Source organism: Astatotilapia calliptera, chromosome 20, assembly GCF_964374335.1.
Source record: "Astatotilapia calliptera chromosome 20, fAstCal68.1, whole genome shotgun sequence".
Taxonomy (NCBI): Eukaryota; Metazoa; Chordata; class Actinopteri; order Cichliformes; family Cichlidae; genus Astatotilapia; species Astatotilapia calliptera.
Genome location: NC_137441.1, coordinates 5,477,937 through 5,503,139, shown reverse-complemented (window position 1 = coordinate 5,503,139; position 25,203 = coordinate 5,477,937). Strand labels below are relative to the sequence as shown.

Genomic DNA, 25,203 nt, shown 5'->3' with positions numbered 1-25,203 from the left:
AGCAGAGCATGTGGGTCTACGCAGTAGTTTATACTCGTATGAATATAGGGAATGAGATGCTGCTGATGGGTGAAGTTTTCCCCTCTGTGAATTAAAAATAGAAAGTGTTGAAGCTTTTCAGATTAAAAAATGTGGCACGTTTGGGATACAGGACTCACTGAATGGAGTTCGACTTCTGTGCGTCTGTGTTAACGGCAGCAGCAGCATTAATTAGCAGGTCTAAACATGGCAGCAGGCTGTGTTTTAATGATAGATACTGGTGGTTCTGGTGCAGGGACTACTAGGGTGGAGAGGGTGAAGCACTTTGTTTTTAATTCTGAAATTTAACTTGAGGCCAAGTATTGAGGCCATGATAGAAAACACTTCTTCCACCGCTGGGAAGCAACGAATCGTCACAGACATACAGGAGTGAATTTGAATGTACGCACCGTTTTCTTCTTCTCTATGCTGCCCTCTTCTGCTGCCATCTGGTACCTGTGGAGGACAAAAACTGCTTCAGATAAACAATAACTGAGACGATGAGGCCCAGTGAGGAAGAAGCAGAACCGCTTCCCAGGAAATTCGTTAGAAAAATAAATAAATGTTCCCGCTTCTCTCCAAAAACAATAAATTAGTTAATGTGTTAAAGTAAAACTGTTTGGAAAAACATCATCACGTGTCGTCTTGCAAAAAGTACACAGAGGGAGTGGATTCATTGTTTCAGAGTGAAACAGATTTTATTGGCCAGGTTTTATTTAAGATAAAGTATTTTAATTGATTGAAGATTCATTTCCTGTTTTGTTTCTGAGATAACCAGCAGGAATTTACAAGTCTGGATGGCAGCAAAAAGTATGTGACTTGTATACATTAATATAAGCCATCAATTAATAACCCACAACTAATCCTTTCAACAGAGCAAACATCATCACACAATTAGTGAAACTAATCATTTTCATCTTCTCATCATTTGCCCTGTTAAACAAAGGGAATTATGGTCCTTAATCTGTCTTATATTAATGTGTCTGCTGCTGAGAGGTTTACAAGTTTTAACAAGTGACTCGTTCTGCTTAATTTCTCATTTCTTGTGTGTGTCAGGAGAAAGTTGATTTGTTGACAAGCAGGCAAGAACAGGGAAAACAGTGGCAGCGGATTTCGCTGAAGTTCAAATAAAACATCAAATATGAATAACTGTGGTATGAAAAATACAAAATTCTCCACAGTCGACACTTTTTATTGTTCAACGCTTCAGATCTTCAGCCTCAGACTGGCTGCACCACACATTTTAGCCCCAAACTGACAACAAACACGGCCAGTTCGTAGCTGAACCACTGCTGTCCTTCACAGGTGTTTCTACCCGGAGACAAAAATCATGTTTGGGACAGTGAGTCCAAATTAAGTTTGGCTCAAAGCCTCTCAGCTGTGCTGAGGAAACATTAACACTAATAAGCCAGATGTGGCTGTTTCTGCACAGAGCCAACAGCAAAAAGAGACATTGTATCTAATCAATGAGGACAACAGCCAGCTTTAAAGACCGACTCTTGAGTCTTGCACTGAATATTTAAGTTTTGCTAACAGAACCTAAATACTAGATTTTACATTGCTGGTTATGTGGGTTTGTTTGTTTTTTCCACTCCTACTTGGTAAGGAAAAAAAAATGAGACACTGCAAACATTTATGGAGAAATGATAATGCCACCATAGACTTAATTTGGATGACATTCTTCATTTCCAGCTGCCAAGATAATATGATAGCTCATGTAATATGAACTTTTGCTTTCAAATCGAGGCAGGTGGTCGGACTTATTCCCAAGTGGGTCTCCTCCGCCTGCTGCAGAGCAGATTTCAGGTTTCATTTACCTGCCAACCCCTGATTATGTTCATTTTTGTCGTCATGGCTCTTGCAAATAGTGAAGTTCATTCGCATGAAGATTGTCAACAACTGGTAAATGCACTCACTTCCTTATCTGATCTGTGTCTACAGTGTCTTCTTTTTCTTTTGACCCACTGCACACACAAAGGGCAGCTCTAACCAAAAGCTTCTCCCATTTCAGCTGATCAGCAGTTTTCTTCATGTAAATTTACACCAGCAGCATGATGGAAAACCATCTCAGGAGGTTGTCGTAAAGAGTGACCCTGCAAGGTCTCCTGTCTTTAGATGTGAGAGGGCTGCAGAGTTCAATGGCTTAAAAGTTTGTTTTTGTGCATAGTAAGGATAAGTGTTAAATACACAATTAATGTTAATCAGGAAGAAAAACACAAAAACCTGCATATTCCCCACCAACTGACAGACTACTACTATCACCTAGTGGTCAAGTTGATCAACTACCGTGCATTGTCTCATTTTCCAAGTTAGTCACTTGATATGCGGTAAAGGGGGATGCCCCGAATGGTGAGGGGCCTCCATAAAGGATCTGATCCTGTTTTACTCTGTAAAGTCTGAAAACCAGACAGGATGAGTGAAACTGGAGCAATTCGTAAAAGGTCGACAATGTGATAGTCACATCTTTCAAGAAAACGGGAAACTGAGAAAAGCTGAATGGCAAGAAAACGTTGAGAGGAAACCTATGACCTAATTTGTGCTCATGACGAGAGCAGAAAACTCTGAAGTGTAAAAAGTCAAGACAGATCTGCTGAGTGGCTGCTGGTAAATTATTAAACTTAAGGTTGGACTTACTTGGAGAAGCGCTCTGCGATGGCGGTGTTTTTACCCCGGGCAGAGACGATTGACAGCTCTTTGGCGGTGACCCTGAGCGACTGGGATGCCCACTGCCTGCGGCTGAACGGTGCAACGGAGGCCATGTTTGCTGTAGGTCTGAGTGATCGGTCTGCCTGTCAGCTTTCCAGGAACACAAGTCGTACCTCTGAGAGGAGGGGACACAAATAGAAGGAGCACCTTCAGCCAATTAAACACTGAGCTAAGGCAAACGAGCGCGTCGTCTGGTGCCAGCTTTGCTTCCTTTCGCCACTCTAAATCAAGCTCAGAGGAACACCCTTCCTGTGCATTCAAATGACAGGTATGACACTCATCTCATGGTGCTAAAAACAGTCTGGGTCTGAGCATTTAAATACAGGCTTTTATATCAAGGGAAGCAGTTTGTTCATGTGTAAAACTTCACACAGAATCAATACATTTTGTCACACTGCACAGCTGGTCCATGTTACCACTGCAGCACGGAGCGGCCTCTGCATCTGAGTCAGAAAGTCAATAGACCGCGTCACACAGCCATTGACCATCTGTTCCCTGCTCTGACTGAACGCCAGGGGCGACTACCAGCAGACAAAAAAAAAAAAAAAAAAAAAAAAAAAAAAAAAAAAAAAACCCTCTTGTACACACTCTCCCTTTCACAGGAAACACAGACACACACGTCTATACCTGCTTGCCTCTTCTGCAACATCACAGCCTGAAGGCCGTGGGCATGTGACTGCATGCAGCCGTAACAGCACCTCACCGCTAATAACAGTCATCCGAGAGAGCTATCCATGCTCTGGATGAATGAAAGAATGAGACTGGTGACGCAGCCCCCTTGGGGGTCTCTACATCACTCAACAGGTGGACTATAGTGGGATGTTGCCACATTAGGAAAGGTTTGTGCATTACTGCAACACTGTTGAGTGTAACTGGAACTGTTAAGCAACACCCAAAGAAACCTGGGATTTGTATATAAACACTAAGGGACACTAGGCTCAACTCACTATAAAAGAAATTAGAGGTAAATGGTACCACCTTTACAGACAGACACAAACAACCTGCCTGAAACCACATTATGAACCAGTATAAATACATAAATTCACGAGATGTTCATACCAAATTTGTTTTACAAGTTCCAAGTGAAAGAAAACTGAAGGCCCTTTTCAGTTGTAGACGCATTTATATAAGTGAAGACAGGAGTTAGTGCGACTCCATCACTGTCCTCCTGCTGCTACAACTGGTGCAGGTGCTCCAAGATGCAACAATGGGATGTGGGTAATTATTATTTTCATTCCCAAATCAGCTTAGACTTAAAAACCTGTCGGAATTCAGCAGTGACTGCTTGGGTCATGCCTGGCCCATCCCATAATACTGATACAGCGTGCATCGTTTCCAATCATCCAAAAACCCATTCAGGTTCAAACCATCAAACTTGTGACATCATTACCAAAACATGAGTCACCTGTTGCTTCTTATTTAGAATCACTTGTTTCATTTCCCCAGTCATTATAAACTAAGAACTTTCCTACATTTAATGATTCAATGATTCAGATCTTATGCTAATATTAACAAATAATTAGATTAATAATTAAACCAAAATAAAAAAAAAATGTCACAGAAATGAAATGAATAAATGTAGGGCAGCTTAAATATGGCAAAAACCCACCAATCACATTGATTTTGGTCAATATTAAAATAACAGTAATGAAAAAAAAAAAAAAAAAAAAAAAAAAAAAGAGCTTTATTAAACTGACAAAAGAAAAAAAAATATTGATGATTAAGTGAATTTCCAGTAACTTTGATTATAATTCTCTGATCTAACCTTGACACAGTCTGGTGTGAGGCGATTTAGACTTCTGAATGAATACACTGAAACAATTCCACAGCACTACATTAAAAAGTCAGAAAAGTGAGGGCGACTATCAACCTGATTTAATTCAATTTTATTTATACAGCACTAAATCACAACAACAGTCACCTCAAGGTGCTTTATACTGTAATGTAGACCCAACAATAACAGGGTCGACCTTATTATGATGTCTTTAAATGTCATGTTTCGCCCAGCAGTGACTCGAAAACTCAAAGACACCCAACAAAACAGTCCAAAAGCAGCATCCCGTCACCCTACTGAGGTGATAACAGTCAAATGTTAAACCACTGGATTTAGTCTAGCCTGATGCTGCAGTCACGTCATGTGATCACGGCGCTCCCTGCTAAAATACAAATGAGGGGCGATAGCGACTCCAGAGCGTTTCAGGTCACCACTGCTGCTGCCAGATGACAAACAAAGCAGCTTGTAAAACAGAGGCGGCCCATGCAAAGCTGAACTTTAGCAATAAAAACAGTTGAGAACAAAAAAAAGAACAGAGTTAAACTGAGGTGAAAATAAGAGGGGGGCCAGATGTCTGACCTTAAACTTCACAAGTACAAAGACCACAGTGATGCTCGCCTTTAAATTTGATACAGAAAGTTGACGCAGTTTAATCTGCCATTTTCCTTCCTAATCACTGAAATTGTAGAAAACTTCAGAACAAAAAAAGTTTTAAAATAAAACCACCAACCTGTGACTGTCTGCGTTTTGACTCAGCTGTTTCAGAAGCCCACTGCTTGAAAATTTCCTTCTCTTTTCACTTCCCAGCTGCTTTCATTCGTGCTTTTGAAAAGAAAGGGAAGTAGGAGGAGACTAACCACTCCTATTTAACTCCTCTCAGCCAATAAGAAGCAAGATTCACTTCCACCTGGCAGGTATGAGCTTCCCCTCCCCTGCTGATCAACAGCACTGTGTCAATGGCAGTATAAAGCAAACTGAAGGTATGTGAAACCAGCAAGGCTGTGGGTCGAACGACAAGGCAGACAAGCTAGAGGGAGGAGGGGGAGGAGGAGGGGGGGGATTCCCACACTGGATTCCTGGAATCTGAGTGACTCCTGGCTGCCCACTTTCTCACAAGGTCAAGACATTAGAGGATGTGACTCATTCACATTACTCGCTGACTTCACCGAGGAGGAAAAGGAGTATGGAATGAAAAAAAGGAAGAGATGCATCAAAATAATAAAACGAAAAGGAGAAAGAAAAACAAACTAACATGAGTAGAAATGTTGTTTGGGAAGAAAACGATCTGCGTCTGCATCCAGCTGTCAGTCCAAGCAGCAACACCAATAACAAATAACTAAAGCTTGAACACAAACAGGAGCTGTGCACAGAGCAGCAGTGAGGCTGGAAAAGGCAGAAGACGCCTTTAATCTTCCTTCTGTAGATCTGGAGGTTTTAACACAGCAGTCTGTGGAAGCTGACTCACTTCTGCAGCCAGCCTCTGGTGGCCGTTTGAGGAACTGCAATTTCGGGTCTAGAGGATGGTTTAAAGAACTTTAGATTCAGGGAGCCTGAATGAGTGAAGACTTTGGGCTCTTCATCTTCCTCTACATGGTTTTTTTAATATTTTAGGGTTTTGGTAATACTAAGGGAGACTGTTGCCATTGGTGATTGCAACTGCTTTTTTTGCAGCAGGGGTTAATTTTTTGACACACTTGGTGTATATTGGAACCATTACTGGACGACCATTTTCATTATGGATTAATCTGCAATTGTAAACCAATTTATAATCTGTTTCTTCTCTAAAGTTTACAACAAAAAGTTCATCGAGACTTATTTTTGTCTGAGCATTGATCAATAAACAAAGATTGTCACGTTACTTTACATTTCCACTGAATTCATGACATCCTTTAAACTAATGTTTTCCAGCTTTGTTTGAAAAACGTGATTAGGAGACCTATTAGGGAGTAGAACATTACACAGAGGCCCTCTGGGATGATTAAACTTCATCCTCGTGGTGTCCCTAAAGACTTCCAGCTCCATCAGTGTCACTTCCTAACAGTGGGGCTAATCCCAAACACATGACGGATGTGGGTCTGACTTTGTCTTACCTTAGAAATTCCCAACAACTCCTGCATGTACGATTCTAGAGAAATTCAAAAGGTTACAAAGCTACTTTGATTTTCACCTGCTGAGACAGAAAACAATAGAATAATAATGACTTTAACATGCACGCAAACTTTCATTTTCAATTCACAGCACTAACAATGAAACAAGAAGATAAGGAAGTTATTTCAGGGAAGTCTCACTTCAACAAAATCCGTTTAGAACAATTGATCGCTGTCAGTTTTCCTATTTTACCTCTAAATAAACTCCAGCCTGCAGGCGAATGAAGGCCCTCGAGTGTATTCAATCATTTACCACTTTTAATTTTCGTCACCAGGAAGCTCAGAGCAGAGCCACAGATCCATTTCTCTCCAGCTTGTTCTACTTACAGTAACTCACTAAACTTTCCCAACACTGACAAACACAGCTGCTGTGAAGAAATGAAACCTCACTAATGGTATAAGACTGTAAACATGCACACACACACACACACACACAAAATCACAACTGCAAAGCAACCACAACACAGAAATGATGCATAAGTTGGGTATTTAAATTGCTACTCTGTCCTCAAAACGTTGAGGAGCCCTGCTCTTGGTAAATGTGGGCTAAAAAGAAAAGCATTTAGTCTTTATTATTACTAACACATGCCCATGCAACTGGTGTTTGTGCTGCTGGCAAACTGGTAATTAAAAATTAACCCATTTTTATGGCTTCCCTGCAATGCTGTATTCGGTTATCAAGTTGCCTAGATACTTCTTTACATCACATTATACGGACAAGAAACTGGAAAGACGAAAGGACTAGAAGACCTGGCGGTAGAATGAGGAAGCGCAGGTACTTATTCAAAGAAAGAGGTCAGCAAAGAAAATGTGGGAAAGGCCGGGAGATGAAAGCTTTAGACAGAAGTAGCTGAAGCTGAGCTAAGAAGAAAGGTGTAATAATTTAAACAACAAAAATAAAATTACATCAAAGCACTTTTTAAAAACTTCCAAAACGTCCATACGGGAAAGAACACGTGGCTCACCTGCAGTGAGGTTACTAAGCCTGAATCATTGCAGACTTTGTTAAGTCACTCCCACTCGATGTTGTAAACTTGGAAGGGTCATGCAAACAAAGAGTGACAGTCTTTGGGATCTTACCACAAAAACCACACACCTCATCGTAAACTGATGTTTTCTTCCATCCCAGCGTCAATGCAAAACATTGAAGAGTCATGAAAAAACATTGCACTTTTTGCATCACAACATATCTCTCCAACCTCTAAATGTAGACTTTTTCATCATTTAACAGTGAAAATTATGAACTTTGTGTACATGGGTATGATGCAGTACATATGGGAGCAGACAGAAGAAATATCTCGTCCAGGTGAGGAAAAAAAAAAAAGTGAAAAATTCATGCCCAAACACAAATCGTTGTAGTGAAACTGCACTGTTTCTCCTGGCTAATACCAGAAAATTTTGACAAGTTTTTCCACAATAAAAGATTTTGTAAGACTAATGCGACACAAAATTACGTAAAGACATTGTTCTTAAAACTCTGAATCATTTGCCAGACAAGACAAGAGATCCAAAGACAACATCATGGACCGTATTGCCATTTCTGATAAAATGCCTCTCTAATTATCAACAGCAGACCCACAGAGCAGATTTAAGTCTGTCTGTGCTCAGTAACGCTCGATACCTTTACCTCACTGAGCACAGACGCAATCACAGAAATGTCACAGTGTCAGCAGACACACACTCCTCTTCAGATATGAAACCATCGCACAGATCAGCGTCTGTGTTGTGACTCAGCGTGTCATTAGGAAAGAGAAAAGATGACTGCCGTCTTTTATTAATCAGAAACCAGTTTAAACGCGTCACAAGACACAGACGTCCTCCCAGATGAGGATCCTGTCTGATCCAGCTTCAGTTTGTCATTTATCCTGATGATCTGATCATCGATGAGCCTCCTGTCACTACTGCTTTATTCAGATTGCTGCATTCAGGGAGGAAGAAACCTCCCCTTCCCATCATGTTATAATATCTACAGCCTCAATAGGACTTAGCAGGGCAATTTTTCCCCACAGGGTCACATGAGAAACTGGGACTGCTGTGAAGTCTGCACCAGTACCCTGAACTCAATTCTGCTCAGTGTTGATTTTATTTCTTTACAAAAGGTTGCTGGTGCAGCCCTCCCCACAGTCGAGTAGATGTTACACATTAAAACAACCTTTTTCATGACATGAGAAAAACCATAAACAGCAGCCTGATGTTTCACTGGCTCTGGAGGAACTTTGTAGAGACTGAAAATATCCTTTTATGCAATTTATGCCGAGAAATCAAACCAAACTGACAGCGCTTTGTAATTGCGCCACATTCGAGCTAACTGAAATATTTTCCACATGTTCGCTTCAGTTTATTATTCCAAAAAAAAAAACTGTGTTCTTTATCACATTGATCATTGTTTTATAGTCCAAACATTAGGAAACATCTTTACAAAACCCTGTTTGGGTGCAATCAGATTGTCACAAAATCTTATGTTAATATCAATTTCATATGATACAAATCTGTTTCCATAGATTTGTTTATTCTGAGTTTATTTTATCACCTCTGAAATAATGTTTTGTGTTGCTATCGCTCTTTTGAGTTTATTAATTTTTAACTGGACAGGTGAAGCTGATTTAAGACAATTTGACATGAAAAGGAGGACACACAATTTTAAAAATCCTGAATGTGTGTTTTTATCTCATTATCATCATTAACTGATAGTTATCATTAAGAATACAGAAGCTAGAATATTTTTAAATTCCACTGTCACGTGTCCTGGTGTCACGAGGAGCTATGGATATGGTTCACATCCAGCAGAACCACATAAGCCAATCTCCTGGTCGACCCGACCTAACATTTCCCACAACACCAGCTGGTTAGCTTAGGTAAGACAGGTTGTCTTCCCAGGACCTTGAAACAGGTACAGCTCAGGTGAAAACTGACTCACAGGTCTGTCTGGACATGAAGCAGCTCGGTGTTTCAGTCCTGTTTACGCACGTTTCCTGCTGACTCATTTGCTTCGTCTGCACTATTTTTTTTTTCTCTTTGTAATTTCTCACACTCACCTGAGATTCTACGGGAACTCTTTTCAGGAACTCACTCTCACCTGAGCCTCAGGGACCGCTCACATTTCACAAAAGGCGCAACAAAGCTTCAATTAACCCAGTTTTCATCCGCGCTAATTGGCTGAATAGTATCGTTCCGCCAGACAGCGGACTGATATCTGGATCAAACTGTTCTGAGGTTATAATAATAATAATAATAATACAAGTTATTACCAGAAAGATAAATAAATAAATATACAATATAGCAAGAAAAATAAGAACACAGTCAGTAGCTGTAATACTTTTAGAAGATTAAATTAAGTCACAACACCTCTCTTAATGTAAAGACAATATTAACATAACTTGTTAATACCTCAAATGAGCAGCAGACTTGAACAAAGGCGCCTTCTTCTTTTTCTTTTTCTTTCTTTGTTTACCTTGTTCACTACCTGAAGTGTCGTTTGTGTGATTCTTTTCAAAATAAAGTTCTCTTTTTAATCATCACAACACGAAACTTATAGTTTAGCCCAGCAGGTGGCAGTAATGTTAATTATTTATGCAATGTTCCTACTTCGCCACTAGATGGCACACGAAAACCACTATTACACACTTCGAGCTATTTCCACCTTAGACCATGAATGGCCTGCATGGCTGTGTCATTCCACATACCTGGCAACCTACCTACATACTTATATAAGTGTGACTTCAGAAGCTCTACTGTCCGCGGCTATTTTTAGTCTGTTTGTTCTGGTACATTCACACATTGAGCATTCACAGTGACACAGGTATGCAGGAACACTTTCAAATGAACAGACAAGCAGACCGTCCAACAGTTTCTGGCCAATTATAAATGGAAAGCCAACTATTTTTAATCAGAAAGTTTTACTACTAATCTCCACACGATGCAATAAAAACAATCAGCACAATTAGCTGCAAATAAGTTAAGAACCAGATCAAATGGGTCTTTTAGGGACTCTTTGTGTTCTATTTGTGTTGGAAGGAGACGTGTGGGGTTCTCAGTGAACTGTGAGAGGATGTCAACAAACAAACAACACTATGTCAAAAAAACTTAAAATAAACTAAGTTGGATATAAGGATCTTTCTCTCTAACGCTAAAGAGGTTGAGTTTGTGCCTGAAGAGCCCTACTTCAGCTCATGGCTCTCACTTGGCCACTTTGAATGGTGTCAGCAACACCTTGGCCTTTCTTCATGTGAAAAACTGATCAGGAATGCTAATGTAGACTTGCTATTCTTTGATAAAGAATAGACTTCCTGTAGCTACTTTGGCACTTAAACCACATCTGAAGCCTGAGTACAACTCCTGGAGCCGTTTCTCAGAAGGCTTGAATCAATGTGTGCTTTTGCTAACGAAGTAATTTCTAGAGGCGGTGTCCTACCACCTGTTGTGCCTGATCCTTTGATCCCATCATCCCTTTATTTTCATCATCCCCCTCCCTTCCTCCCTACCCGTTTAAATGCCATAGTCAGTACGGTGTGGCTCACCTTTCCCTGTCTGGCACCCTGGTAGGAATGAGGACAGCAGGATGATGAATCTATGATGTGACAAAAACACTGGGTAAATACATCCCAGTCACAATGTTAATGAGTACGGGTAAACAAACCCCTTCAGAGTGGACATATTAGACAAAGGATGTTTAATATGGAGCTGCCAGGCAGGAGGAAAAGAGGAAAACCACAGAGAAGATTTATGGATGTAGTGAAGGAGGAGAGGCAGAGGTCCACAGAAAATGAGCAGCAAACAATGGATAGGTGATGTTGCTGTGTCACACTTCATCTTTAGCTGATATCGCTTTAAAATGACATCTCTGAAACAAGGATGTCTCATTTTATTAAACATTCAAGTACAGAACAGTGTTTCCATCACAAGAAACGAAGGACAGACATCCAGCCCCCATCAACATGTGAATGAGGAAGAAAAGAAAGCTGAGTCATTTGTCGCTGATGACCTCGTCGGCGGGGGTTGGGTTGTAGCTCCACCTTGGCTGTGATTGGAGGGAATCATGGGTGGAATCTACATATGGCTTTAATTTAAAGTTTTGGTGTTCGCCTTTGTTCCAGGGTGCAGAGGCTGTGGCTAGCATGTACAGAAAGTCAGTGTGTTGCATGATTTGATTCACAGCAGCCTGCGATGGATTCCTGACTGTGGGCTGTGCTGCACAAAGTGTCCTTGGCAGCGTCTCGACATTGGGTTTGGATTAGGTTTTATTTGTTTTTCGCTCATTTGTTGAGATGAAATGACCACACACTTGCCCTTGTTAGATACTTTCTTCTTGTTAAACGTTTACCTTTAGCCTCCCCATTAGTCTGGACACTGTATGTGGCAGACACGTGGCTCACCTTGTGTGTTTTGACCTCTTTCTGAACCCATTTTTAGTTGTTTAGCTTAGTTTTATATCTTATTATTTATTTAATGAATCACAACTCCTCTTGTAAACATCAGATATTGTAAGATAAGGTTTAAAAGCCTCTGTTGCTTCAGCTACCTCTTTAGCTGCAGAGCACTTAGAGTTACCAGCTGTTGCATGTGAATGTGTAACACCCATGTGGTGTTCATATTTGGGTGTCAGCCAGTGTCGAGTGTCTGGTGTTTTTTGTTTTTTTTAATCAATGAAGCCAAAAAATGTATTTGGAAATCTTTAGCAGATGTTTATCCCAATTCCAAGAACTACTGACGCCATATATGGTTCATATTTGACATTTACTGGTATTACAGCCTATTTATGAACAAAAGCATTTTTTGTTTCGTTTTTTTTCTCATAAAATAAGAAAAAAAGAAGAAAAAAAGTCATAAAAACACTAAAACAAGGAAGCTAAGTTTCTGATCACTACTGATCCTTACTTCTTCATCCTTAGTGTATAGTTCATCTCTTTCTTTTCTTCTTCTGACTGGATTTAAGGTAGAATTTAGATCCAGGAACATCTCCAGGGATTTTCCAGATGACTGTTCAGTTTCACCATTTGTTGACATCCATATTTGTCCCATTGCTGGCTGCTGATGTGTCTTTGAAGCTGACTAATGGCAAGTCTTATCCTCGCCTTCAAATTCACTGTAGCCTCTGAACTGCTGTTGTTAGGCCGCATACTGAAGATTGCAGTAGCCTCAGTCTGAGTTTGCTCCACATCATCTCTTCCTGTCTGCATGGTCCAGTAAGGACAAAAGTCCTCATGTTCTCAAATCTCTTCTTCATCTCTTGAATCTTGTCTCTAATTTAAAATAACTGAGGTTCTCTGAGCAGCGAATCTAACAGACAAAGCTATGTTCTAGTTGCAGCTGGGATATAGCTGCAAATAGACAAGAGGAAAAATGTTTGGGAATGTGGAAGGACGCGGATGTGAGAGCGTCAAATGTACCATTCTTACACGTATAGGGTAGTGTTATAGCATGCAGGCAATAATAATAATAACAATAATGAGGCACACAAATTAAACAAAACAAAACATGAAGGAATATCATCTGTGGATGAAGCTCTGTTCAGCAGGATTTCACTCAAAGTAATAAAAACAAACACAAAAACGTCATTTTGGTGAAAACATTTCTGAAGCGAATAAGAAAGTTACATTTGGACCTGCTGCTTGACATTTGGCGGTGTGTGTGTGTGTGTGTGTGTGTGTGTGTGTGTGTGTGTGTGTGTGTGTGTGTGTGTGTGTGTGCGCGCGCGCGCGCTATCCGTGACGTAAATACAGCTGATGTAAATGAATTGTTGACACTGGCATCCACACAGCAGGGGGCGCTGTAAAAAGGAGCTTAGCAGTGACCTTGAACAGAAAAGCGACGGTCGTCCTGATTAAGATTAAACACGTTATGGAAGTAAATCTCTGAGCGCCTCATCCAAGGATGGATGCAGCGCCATTCCGGAGAAATGTCATTTTGCTAGTTTGTCAAACAGCCTTTGATTTCAGGGCTGAGGTCCAGCAGAGCGCACAGAGACTCTCCAACTTCACAACCCTCCTCTGTTTTTAAATATTTACCATTTCCTCCTAATTTTCGTTTTGCCTTTGTTAGTTGTTCTTTGTGGTTTGGTAAAAGCTTCCGCAATTTGAGGCTTCTAGAAAATTATATCAAATTGCTCCATATCGTTAAATGTCTTTAAATGATTATTACCAGACGGTTTCCTGTGCACAATTAATTTGGATAAAAAGATGGTAGTAATAGTCACCAAAGCAAAATTTTGAACCTTAACCGTTTTATTTTCTCATTTCTAAAAATAGTAATTTATTCAACACAATTCAGCGGGCTGTGCACTGAAGTTAGAGGATAGAAATAAAGTATCTATCATATCGCACTAGTATTGGTCCGATACGAATACCAATGCTGTTCAATATTTGTATCAATCGGCCGCCTCTAAACCACACGATCAAATAATAGGTCAGTAAGTCCACTTTACACGAGTTTATCAGCCACAGACTTTAGAAGAAAATAGTTAAACAGACTCACTGTGCTATATAAAGGCAACTGACAGACTTTTTTCATGGTGATGCACTTTCATTGTCTCATTAAACAAGAAGAATTAACTGAATTATGCAGAATATGTATTTTCTATTTCCTCATTTGGAGAGAAAATGTGGCAGAGCATCATACTGGTGAGTTTCAGTACCTCATAAAAGTCCTCTGTGCTCCCAACATTGTTTTTTTCCTTAGGATATCTTTTAAGGCTAAAGGACTTTCGTAAATAACATCTTTGCCAAGATCTAGTCGTAACATTATGGGGAAATTCCTAGAAAACATCATATTTCTGGGAACGCTTTAGAATTCTATCACAAGGAGTTACGCTTAATATTGGAGGCATTATGAGTACACAGGGCTAAGGTTTATTGGGGATCCATACTGATAACAGCAGCTTTTAAGGTATTTATAAAGAGCTGGGATAGTTTTTGAGATAATGACGCTTCTTATTGTTTCCTTATCTGCCTCATGCATGCCTACACTGTGGCCCAGCTGTGCTTTGTGAGTCTTTTTACCCAGCTCCCTCTCTGTGTTTACTTGCCTTTGTTTGTGTGTAGATCCCCAAAGACATGACCCTCTCCAGTTTCAGCACACTTGCAAACCTCTGGGTCATCATTTAGTACACCATCTGCACCACACCACGCCTGGCCATTCAGTCCTCGCCAGATAATCAACTAAACTTCTGTGATAAAAGCAGACAGGATCACATCCACTGTTTTCTTTAGTTGTGTTTTTTTCCACACTCTGTTTCTCTTGTGAACTTCATAGCCTGCAAGCTAGCTAGAATGAAATCTTAAAATGATGTTTTCTAATAAATGTCCTTGGAATTTAAGATTTAAATCATGGTAAAGATAAAACAAATATTGTAGTTGCTATTGGATGCAGATATCCACTCCTTGAAGTCTTCCCCAGAAATCTCTGCAGATGACCCAACATTTGCACAATGACACTCTAATCTCCAGTTATTGATTAAAGAGTTTAGCTTTGGTTTACCTGCCTCAGCAGAATCTCTTGTTTTACTGTATATCTTCTTTTGCAATGTGTCCAAATGAAGTATTAATTCTGACAGTTTTATTTTGGGTTTTGCTTCTCTTTGTCCATCTTCCTTTTTTTGAGTTTCTGCCTTTGTCTTCTCACTACTGTGATTTCCTGATGGTTTTCTCATGTTCATTAGTTTCACCTGTGCAGCTGTGTTGCTTCCAGTGTCGCTTTTTACTCTGTATTGTTCACCTAACATCTTCATATTCTCCTTCAGTATAGTTTTTTATTTCTTTGTAAAATCAGCTGCTCTGCCTGTGCCCTTACCAATAATTGTTAAACAGAGCTGGAGCCCATCCCACTGGGTGAGAGGTGAAGTGCACCCTGAACAGGTCACCAATCCATCACAGGGTTTTTTTTCCCTATAGCCAAAAAAAAGAAGATAAAACTGTGGGAGGCAAAAGTGGGATGAAGGTTAATGGGACAAAGGTAAGAGGGTCTTTAAAAATTAACACTATCTATGGGACAAAGGTGAGGGAGTCCAGCACTAGCGTGGGTGAGATGACAGACCCAAACTCCAGTTTAACTCTTAAAGTCCAAGGCTATTGTTTTGACGTTCCCACCAAAGAAACTTTCTCACATCTGGAGCAGAGACGTGTAATCCTGTTCACCAGTCCAGGGTAGAATCTGAAAAGCAGATATTGACAGTTTTACATCTATCCTCTTTACAACTCTGAGTGAATGGACGTTGATGTTACTGCACCTGCAAGATCTTTAATGAAACATAAGTGAAACACAACATGATTTATCCATTTAAGTCTGTCGTCATGGCACATAGCCTGAACCCAGGACAGAGGCCTCTGGGGCAGAAGGGGTTAAATAATCTAAAAACACAGAAACGTCACTACTTGTTGGTTCAACGCATGCTTGATTTGAGACACAGACACAAACAGAACAGAACACATAGTTTTTATTGACAATGACGCACTTGGTGTACTGTTTGTAAGAGAAATGATGAAATCAAATCAAGCATAAACACCCGATCGATCACATTTTGTGTATGCTCAGGCTAAGATGTCCACGTTTTGAGGTCGGTTTAAAGTTTCAAGGTGATGTCTGTCCAAATGTCACACAGATCCAACCCATTCTCACTCTCAGCTCCTCACCTCCTATCCCATCAACAACTCTCAGCATTCAACACCTAATTTAATGGCTGATCTAAACAACCAGCAACAGAAGGGGTGGATTAACAAATAAGTGGGGGAAAGCTGATGCTTAAGTGGCTACACTTTGTCTTAAAATGGGGCTCCTGACCACGTGTCAGTATGTGACGAGCTGTGAGTGAAAACATGGTGGCAGATTTAGCTTATACCGTAGCTTGAAGTGAAATGTAACTTTTGTTTGTTTGTTTTAATACCTTTTATATGCTGTCTTGTTGCCCTTGACAACAGGTTGTGCTGCTCGGGTTAAATGTGCCATACTCACAAATGTTAGGATCCATAAAACAGGATATCTAACCAGATGGCTGGCATCACCTTGTTCTCCAGTAACACGAATGTTGGAATGTTGGAGTTTTGCATATTAAACACATATGTAGGACTGCTTTCTTGCATTTGTGCAATATCTCTAAATTAGAAACATCCTGCCTCAGAGTGATGCTGAAAAACTAGTTCATTCATTTATTACTTCTAGGCTGGACTAGAAGAATTCAAGCTGTCCTAAAAACTCCTTGAAAAGCCTTCAGTTGATCCTAAATGCTGCAGCAACATCACTGACAGGGACTAAGAGAAAGTGTGTATTTTTCGCAAACTGGCGAACTCTCCTCTTATATCCAGAATTTTACAACTGTCACGGGCCACCGGGGCAGACCATGTGGAGTGAGTGGAGGACCCAAGAGCAAACAGAGGTGAGGACACAAAAACCGGACTTAACAGAAGGCGAGCCTTTATTTAGGGCCGAAAACTTAAGGAACAAGGCAGCAAAGCAACTGAGGGAAAACCTGAACATAGACTGGGAAAACTATGGCTAAACAAAGTACAAACTAGGACTAGTTAAGGCTGGGAAACTATGACAAGGGGTAGGGGAGATAACACAGACGACGCGACACAGACTGTAAGAAACACAGAGACTAAATACACATGAGGGATGATCAGGGGAAGTGGCCACACATGGGAACGCAGCTGACACACATGAACTTAACGACAGGACAGGAGGAGTGAGCTGAATACACAGACAGTGAATGCAAGCCTTCAAAGTAAAACAGGAAACATGAGACATGAACCGGGGAGACGTAGTACAGGGGGAGGTGACATAACTGACAGCATGAACTTGACAGTACAAGACACACAGACATAAACACACGAAGGGCAAGGGAGACGTAATGCAAGGGTAACATAATTACAAAAAGGGCTGGACTACCTTAAAGAACCTAAGCAAACAATAAACATCAAAATAGGTTAAGCATAACACACTGGGTCACACGACCCAGGACCATGACAACAACGTCCTGAATAATCAGGCCCCATCTTATCTTAAAGATGTTACAGTACCATATCACCTGAATAGAGTACTTCACTATCGGTAGCTTTCAGGCCCCTTTCAGGCCCCTCTGTTATGGAATAAACTTCAAGTTTGGGTTCAGGTGACAGACACCCTCTCTGCTTTTAAGAGCATGTTCAAAACTTCACTTTTTGATAAAGCATATAGCTAAGGCTGGATCAGGCGACCGTGAATCCTCTCTGAAGCTTGATTTAGATTACTGCGGGACATCTTAATCCTAACTTACATCATAACCAGAAACTCATTTTCTCATTGTGCAGTGGGTCAACCTAACTTGTAGTTACATTTCTTATAAAGTAGATTTCCAGCAGAAACATAATTCACACATGAGTGACGGTGCAAGAGGCATAAGTTGCTGGAGGGTTCCCATGATGCATAGTGTTTCTTCCCCTCACCCCCAACCAGTCACAGAGGATAGCTGACTAGCTGAGCTTGATTCTGCTGGAAGTTTCTTTCCATTAAAAGGGAATTTTTGCTCATAGGGGGTTCTCTGATTGTTGGGGGTTCCTCTGTATTATGGCAGGGGATTTACCCCCTTGAACCCACTGTTATTGTGATTTGATGCAAAAGCATGAGACAAAAAATGATCTCACCTAAGTAAATAATTACACTGTACCTGTAAAGGTTGTAAATTAGATAATGGATACAATAAAAGTATGAAGACATCAGAACTCAGACGAAGATCTGGGCACAGATAAAGACATGCTCAACAGAAGAATTTTATCAGCGGCTTACTTTAACAGAAGTAGTGAGCTCTGTACTTTGACCGCTTTCACAGATTCAAGGTTTGTCTGCTGGAGAATGATGAATTATGAAGAAATTGTTGGCTCACATGAGCAGAAATACTTATGTAAACAGAAGGAAATCCTCGTGCGCACAAACTGTTATTGCAGCATGAATTCCTAACATCCGAAACTGAACTGTTCAAAGGACAAAAACTATTTCTCCTTCAGTCTATTTTTTTTTCACAGATACCATCCCCCTCACTGTTACGGTTTTTGTTTTTACTGCCTGCCCCCATGTCTTTGTTTTACTCTCTTCCCCCTCATCTCGGTTAGTGTTTACACAGTAGCATGTGTCTTCCTTGAACTGGCTATTGTGTTTGGCTGCATCTGTACGAATGAGTTCTTCAGATGAGCAGTTTAGCACACATTCAGAAGGCTTTGTCACTGCTTACCACTCCTGTGCAATCGGTTGTTTAACTCCTGCACATTTTAGCCTTAGATGTCCTGCAGTACCTGTCCTTCATTATCCATGCTTGCACAAGGATGAAGGCCTTTGCTTTGTTCCAGAAAACAGTCAAGAGTTCGGGAATGATGAATCAGTCGAGTCTATGTTAGCGGTGGGACAGACCCAGACTGTCTCCAAATAATTATTTCCTCTTCTCTTACATTTTAAATGAGTCGCTTTATTCTTGGTTGTTCTTCCTGCCTTTGTTGCTGTTTCCCACCAACAACTTTGTCACATCAATTACATTTACCTCACATGACATCAGAGCTGGAGGTGACAACACTTGGGCACATTTCAGTGGTAAAGTTGGAAAAGAAAGGAAAAACAGGTTATGTTTCTCTCCTTGACAAGCTAGACCAATTCATGCATTGCCAGAAATACAGCACGATGCTTGTTTTTCTGCTCTTTGAAACATTGCTGCAGCACGTTCATGGATAGAACCTGGTCAAACATCTGCCACCTCCATCTTGGATTGCAAAGTTAGGGTTGGTGGAGCTGACTTCACTTTACAGAGCAGAAGTTGAACTTAAGGAAGTTGAAAATTTTGACTGGGAAATTCTGACTTCTGGAACAGAACATTATTACTCACCTAGTAAACAGCCGTGATCCTTTTTGTACCAACAGTTTCCTGCTGATACTTTGAATCTTTTTTGGCTGACCTACTGCCCGTGTCCTACTGCTTTTTATCAAATCCCTGTGGATTTTGGACTGTTTGGACTCTCGTCTGCCCCCCTTTGTCACCTTGTTAGCTATGGGGCTCTTTATCTCTGTGACCCCACACAGTTAATTTAAACTGTTATTGTGGACTTTTGTCACAAGCTTTGCCGCTTTCCTGTTGTTTAGTTAACCCCTGATTCAACATGGTACATTACAGGTTCTTATTTCAGATATTCCTTTACCAAGAAAGATTTCCACAACAATTTGAATTACCATCATAACCACTCCATGAATGCTGATGGAATGAATAAGAAGTAAATGGTATTTAACTAAGCTGCTGCAAAGAAACAGAAACTAGAAATTAGCAGGGTAGTGAATGAATGCACATCACCAGCTTTTTCACCTCATTAGAAATCTGGTGTTTATCCTGTAGCTACAGATACAGTGTCCTGCTTATTAGAAAATCACTGTTTTGTGATACCATGTTGATTCAGGCTGCAAGTTCGGGGCTATTGTGTAGTAACCCATTTTACCACAATCTTTACCTAAACCTAAACATCGAGTTACCAAAAACAGCCAAAGTTCAGAAACACAAAGATCCCATGGGATGCAAACCAGTTTGGCAAACTTGAAACTGAAGTTTAGAGAAATCTGTCCTCTAAACTTCTAATGTGGTTTTTGTAAGCCTCTTACCTCTCTGCTGGTTGTGGCCATCAGTCGGAAAACTGGCACCAAAGGACACCTTGCTCTTAATGGGGAGATGCTGGAGGTATGTAACCCAAAAACATTTGTTTATGAGTTTGGACAGGAGTCATTCTGCAGTTCTCAGTCTGAGCCTGTGTCATAATTTGCAGACGTTTCTATCTGTCCAAACTAAAAACGCTCCCGGAGTTTTCAATCTAAAACTGATTTTTGATTTTATGGATTGAAAAACATCAGAGTATTGGGCTTTTTAGACGACGAATGAGTGGATAGACATGACCTTAGTAAGATCTTTTAGTATTTGGGCATTTGTGTTGTGTTCATTGCTGAAGTTGTTTCCTTTGGACTGACACAGTGGTGGAGTGGTTAGCACTGGTGCCTCACAGCAAGAAGGCATTTGTGTGGCATTTACATGTTCTATCCATGCCTGGAGATATTCTGGTATCCTCCCACTGTGCTAGGACGTGTAGTTTACATGTACCTTGCTTCTCACGTGTCAGCTGGTTCCAACGCCCTGCTGGTGACCCTGAATTGGATTTTTTTTTTTTGGAAGGATGATTATTTTTGTAAGCTTTTGTAGCTATTCGTTATTGCCAATGCCTTTTTTTCTTTTCCTTTTTTTGTATCATAAGTGGGTTCAATCAGCCAATCAGTCCACCTCCCACTTGCAGTATGAGCTTGTTATTTAACACAAGTCTTTCCCCAAGTACATATTTATGTTTATTTGCTTGCAGTGTATTTTTCTTTTTTCTTTTATTTAACGTTTTCATTGTGTATTTTCTTAGTTCATGATTTTTTCTCTCAGTTCATTTGTGTTGCTTGTTTTTAGTTTAGTTCTAACCTTGTGTGATCCTTTGCTGGACCAGGCTCCTCCTCACTGGTTTGTTCACCTATACGACTGCCTCCACGTTTATGACTTAAGCTTCGGATTAAGGATTTGGATCACAGGCAGCTAGGCAAGCAGTCATAGCCATATTCATTGTACTGGACTGGACCTGATAAATACTTTACTTTAAACTCCTTCCTCTTCTCCATCTCTCACGCTTCCAAACTCAGCTTTGCCACAGTCGGACTCTTTCTCTTCCTCATTAGCAGAAGCTGAATGAATATGATGAATATTCCAATTAAGGGCTGTCATATTACGGTGCCAAAAGCATCCTCACATGCAGTCAGCTGGAAGCATTTGACAGAGGACGGTGATGGCCGCGGTAACTAAACAAATGCCCATTGTACATGAGTGACAATCTCATCTCTTCCCCAGCGCAGTGCTTTCATGAGAGCGCTGGAGAACAGAGTGTAGTAGGGGTACATACAGTTGCATTCACTGTTGCAGGGTCAGTGGGCATGTGATCTCTTTTTTCAGTGGAGGATGAGGAAGGAATGTTAATCCGATGAACTGTACATTAGCTTCACTGTGGGAATGTAAAGCAGGAGCTGCAGAGGAAAGGTACAGGTTCGATAAATAAATGAGCACTTAAAGAAATGCGACAGAAACTTCCTATTTAGAAATTCCTGGATTGCAGTACTGAGCGTATCACTATCAAACATTACATCCTTTGTGCCTTTGATCTTCTTGTGATTACATTAATATCTATCAGTAATAATACAGAAAAGGAACAGAGTACATATTGCAAAGGAGTTTGCCTCCTGCTTATCTTACTGCAGCTGTAATACCTTCAAATCTGATTTGATTACTAAGCGCTGTGTCTTTGAACAACACACCCGTCATGTCCTCAGGTCATTTCAGGGGTTCTCAGTTTGGGCAACAATCGTCTGAGTGGAGAAGAATGGGAGGGAGCATGATTGCAACACATGATATTTTAATTGTGTGTATGCAGTAAAAATATGATATTGTATAATGCATTAGAATAAAATGTCAAATGAAACACACGCACCCGCACGCGCACACACACACACACACACACACACACACACACACACACACACACACACACACACACACACACACACACACACGTCTTTTGAAATATGAAATTTTCCAAGAAGCGGTCAGTGCCAGAGGAGTGCTCAGTCAGCATTTTTTGAGGCTGCATGTGTGTCATTGTATATAATGACATTTTATCCAAACACAGAGAAGTACTATGAATATGTATATACTGTATATTTGTTAGTACCTCCTGAAACGCTAAAATGCGCCTCTACTATTTGGTTCTAGAGAGACGGCTCATACCAACAGGTTTACGCAAACTCTTCTTTTTTTCAGCAAAGAGAAATAGATATTTTATTTCAGCATCTGTAATATAATAAGGTAATGCAATACATGCATTATAATATTATGTAATTCTGTCATTTTTACCTGTGGCTTTACCTCTCATTTATTTTATTCTAAATCATAAAAATGTTCAAATATATATTAATGATAAACAGCTAATGACTGTGTGTGCATCTGTGTGTGTAGCAGCTGAAGCATATATGGCAAGCTTTTAACACTAAGTGCTGAGTATGTATTTCAGATCAGTAATTCAGGGTGTCCTACGTGCCTCTGTTGTATTGTGGCCTGTTTTGACCTGATCAGAGGCCGTGCGAGCTACCTGAGCCTGGAGTGAACAGCATGCTCTTTGGTGCCACCTGTTCATTCATACATGCTTCATGCTACTGACTTGCTGATAAACACATGCTGTGGAATAGAATAGAATAGAATAGAATAGAATAGAATAGAATAGAATAGAATAGAATAGAATAGAATAGAATAGAATAGAATAGAATAACACAGAGAAAACCCAAAAACACATATGACCCTCTATGAGCAACCGCTTTGGCAACAGTAAGAAGGAAAAACTCCCTTTTAATAAGAAGAAACCTTCGGCACAGACATCTGCCGAGACCAGTTGGAGTGAGGGGAGGAAGACAGGACAAAAACACACTGTGGAAGAGAGCCTAAGATTAATAGCATCTATTAAGTAAATACAGTCATGTATGAGCAAAGAGTCAGCAAACGCTCCTTGAATTTTTACAATCAGATTGGATTGGCTTCTAGAAGGACTTTGAGTGAAATCTAAACTCAGTTATTTGAGACCACTACAGAACATACCAAAGAGTCTCATTACATATCTTCTTTTTTTGGCTTCTTGCTTTAAGATTCACAGTAGCCGCTCATCTGCCTCCATCTCATCCTATTACTAGCATCCTCTTCTGTCACACCAACCCTTTGTATGTCCTCCATTAATACATCCACTAATCTTTTCTGTGGTCCTTTCTTTTCCCTTCTCTCTCAGACCTCCTAACATGTCTTCCCCCTTTCCTCTCTTCCTTTGTCTTTGGTTTATGTTTCCTGAAAAATGATAATTTACTGTCTTTTACTGGATTAAAGTCCCTAAAGACTCTCTATTGCAAAAATAAGTACAAGAACCAGCCTAGCAAAGACTCCAATCCAGCCCTTCTCGATAAATGAGGAGTACTTACATTTAGGGCTTTTAACTGGATTTTCATAAATTTTACAGCTTGTCCTACTGATAGACTTTCACCACAGACATTCACACTACACTAAAGCAATGTAGTAACTGAAAAACAATTAAACTGGAGAAAAGTCTCAGTTTTTTTCAGTTTTTTACTGTCTAGAACAGAAATGTATTTATTTATTTACAATGTAAACAGTAAATTAAACACATTTTCTGTGAATTCTGCTGTATGATTACAGGACAGTCTGGGCAATGAGCTGCTAGAAGCTTTTCAGTAATTTTACTTTTTATCATTTAATTGCACCACTTTTTCTAATTATGAGGGTTAAATGCGCAGTTACACTTCTTTACACTGACACAAACGACAAGTTTCACCAGTCCAGTCCAGTTAAGATCAAAGTGTGGCCCATTACGTAAAGTCAGTTTGACATTCATGCTCTATTGAATTTAAGCTAGATTTAATTTTGACTTGGGGTTGAAGCATAGGTAGATACTGGCATGTCTGAGTAATATAAATTGTACTGTTAGAGACAGCCTGCTGGATATTGCAGTGTTTCTGCTAATCAATATGGTTTTAGGATATGAGGTGATGGATATAAAAAGTATTTAGGCTGCTACTCGAGACAAAGATCTCAAGCATCTCTCAATATTTCAAACCTAAACCAAATAAAACTGTAAGTAAATAGAGGCTCAGTAGAGTGACTCCATTTGGTTTCCATTCATTTCTTCTGTAAAATTAGGCGCATAAAGCACGTAGTGTGACGTGTTAGACTTCATCTTTACAAAGCAACGTCCGTTCTCCGTTGAAGTCACATATGGTTCCCGCTAGGCCCCGCCTCATAGTCGCACGTGCACGTTTTCAGCTTCCCCTTACTGCGACTATGAGATTCTTTCACATGCGCATGCGCTACGGTTATAACGCCATCACCATCCCGTAACTCCTCTCAGTCTGAGGTCTGTGGTACCCGGAGGTGGTACCGTAGCAACGTGTCGCTGTACTCCACAACAAAAGGGACACCGGGGGCCACTCGAGCTCAACCGAGCTTCCAGCGGACGCAGCCGAAGAACCTTCCGCGGTGAGTGAGCGGGACCGAGAATCCCAACGTGGCGCGTTGAGGCAAAAGATCCGCTTTTTATAGTTTTAAATCACAATTTGGGCTCAACGGCTAAAGCTGCATTAAATTAGCTTGCTCTGCTTCTCGGTTAGCCGCCTCATGTGTGAGCCACTTTCATCCCACCTAGTTCCGCTGTCGTTGTTTAGTCCGTTTACTACGACAAGGCGCACATGATTGAAGCTAAGTGGCCTTATAGGACGCTCTGAAGCGACGTGGTTTCATTTACCGTGGCGTGATGCTGACTTGCCGCTATTTTTACATCCACATGTGAAGGCAATGTGGATGTTTAAAAAAAAAAAAGTTTTGTGGCACAAACACGTGAAGGGCCTCACATCTCATCTGCTGGAGAGGTTTGTCGAAGCCGCATAAAAAAGGAATTTTAGTGGTTTCTGTGACTTTACTAGAACAGTCAAACAGAA

General features: G+C 40.5%; 2 protein-coding genes across 4 annotated transcripts in view; one reads left to right on the top strand and one right to left on the bottom strand.

Annotated features, from left to right (window-relative positions):
* The window catches only part of lima1a (LIM domain and actin binding 1a), a 28,253-nt gene extending 18,416 nt beyond the window's left edge, over positions 1 to 9,837 (bottom strand). Inside the window, exons 1-3 of one of the 3 annotated variants that reach the window (XM_026154178.2) lie at positions 9,681 to 9,837; positions 2,653 to 2,839; positions 429 to 474 (exon numbers count right to left, since the gene is read on the bottom strand). In XM_026154178.2, the coding sequence (XP_026009963.2) occupies positions 429 to 474; positions 2,653 to 2,777 (171 nt within the window). In that variant the 5' untranslated portion in view covers positions 2,778 to 2,839; positions 9,681 to 9,837. Of the gene's footprint in view, positions 1 to 428; positions 475 to 2,652; positions 2,840 to 5,228; positions 5,480 to 9,680 lie in introns of those variants that run through there. The other 2 variants (XM_026154179.2, XM_080294754.1) reach the window with 2 other exon arrangements.
* A 14,738-nt stretch (positions 9,838 to 24,575) lies between these two features.
* Positions 24,576 to 25,203, top strand: part of LOC113012855 (monocarboxylate transporter 1-like) — a 30,134-nt gene continuing 29,506 nt past the window's right edge. Inside the window, exon 1 of the mRNA XM_026153249.2 lies at positions 24,576 to 24,745. The gene's annotated coding sequence lies outside the window, so the exon portion shown is untranslated. The remainder of the gene's footprint in view (positions 24,746 to 25,203) is intronic.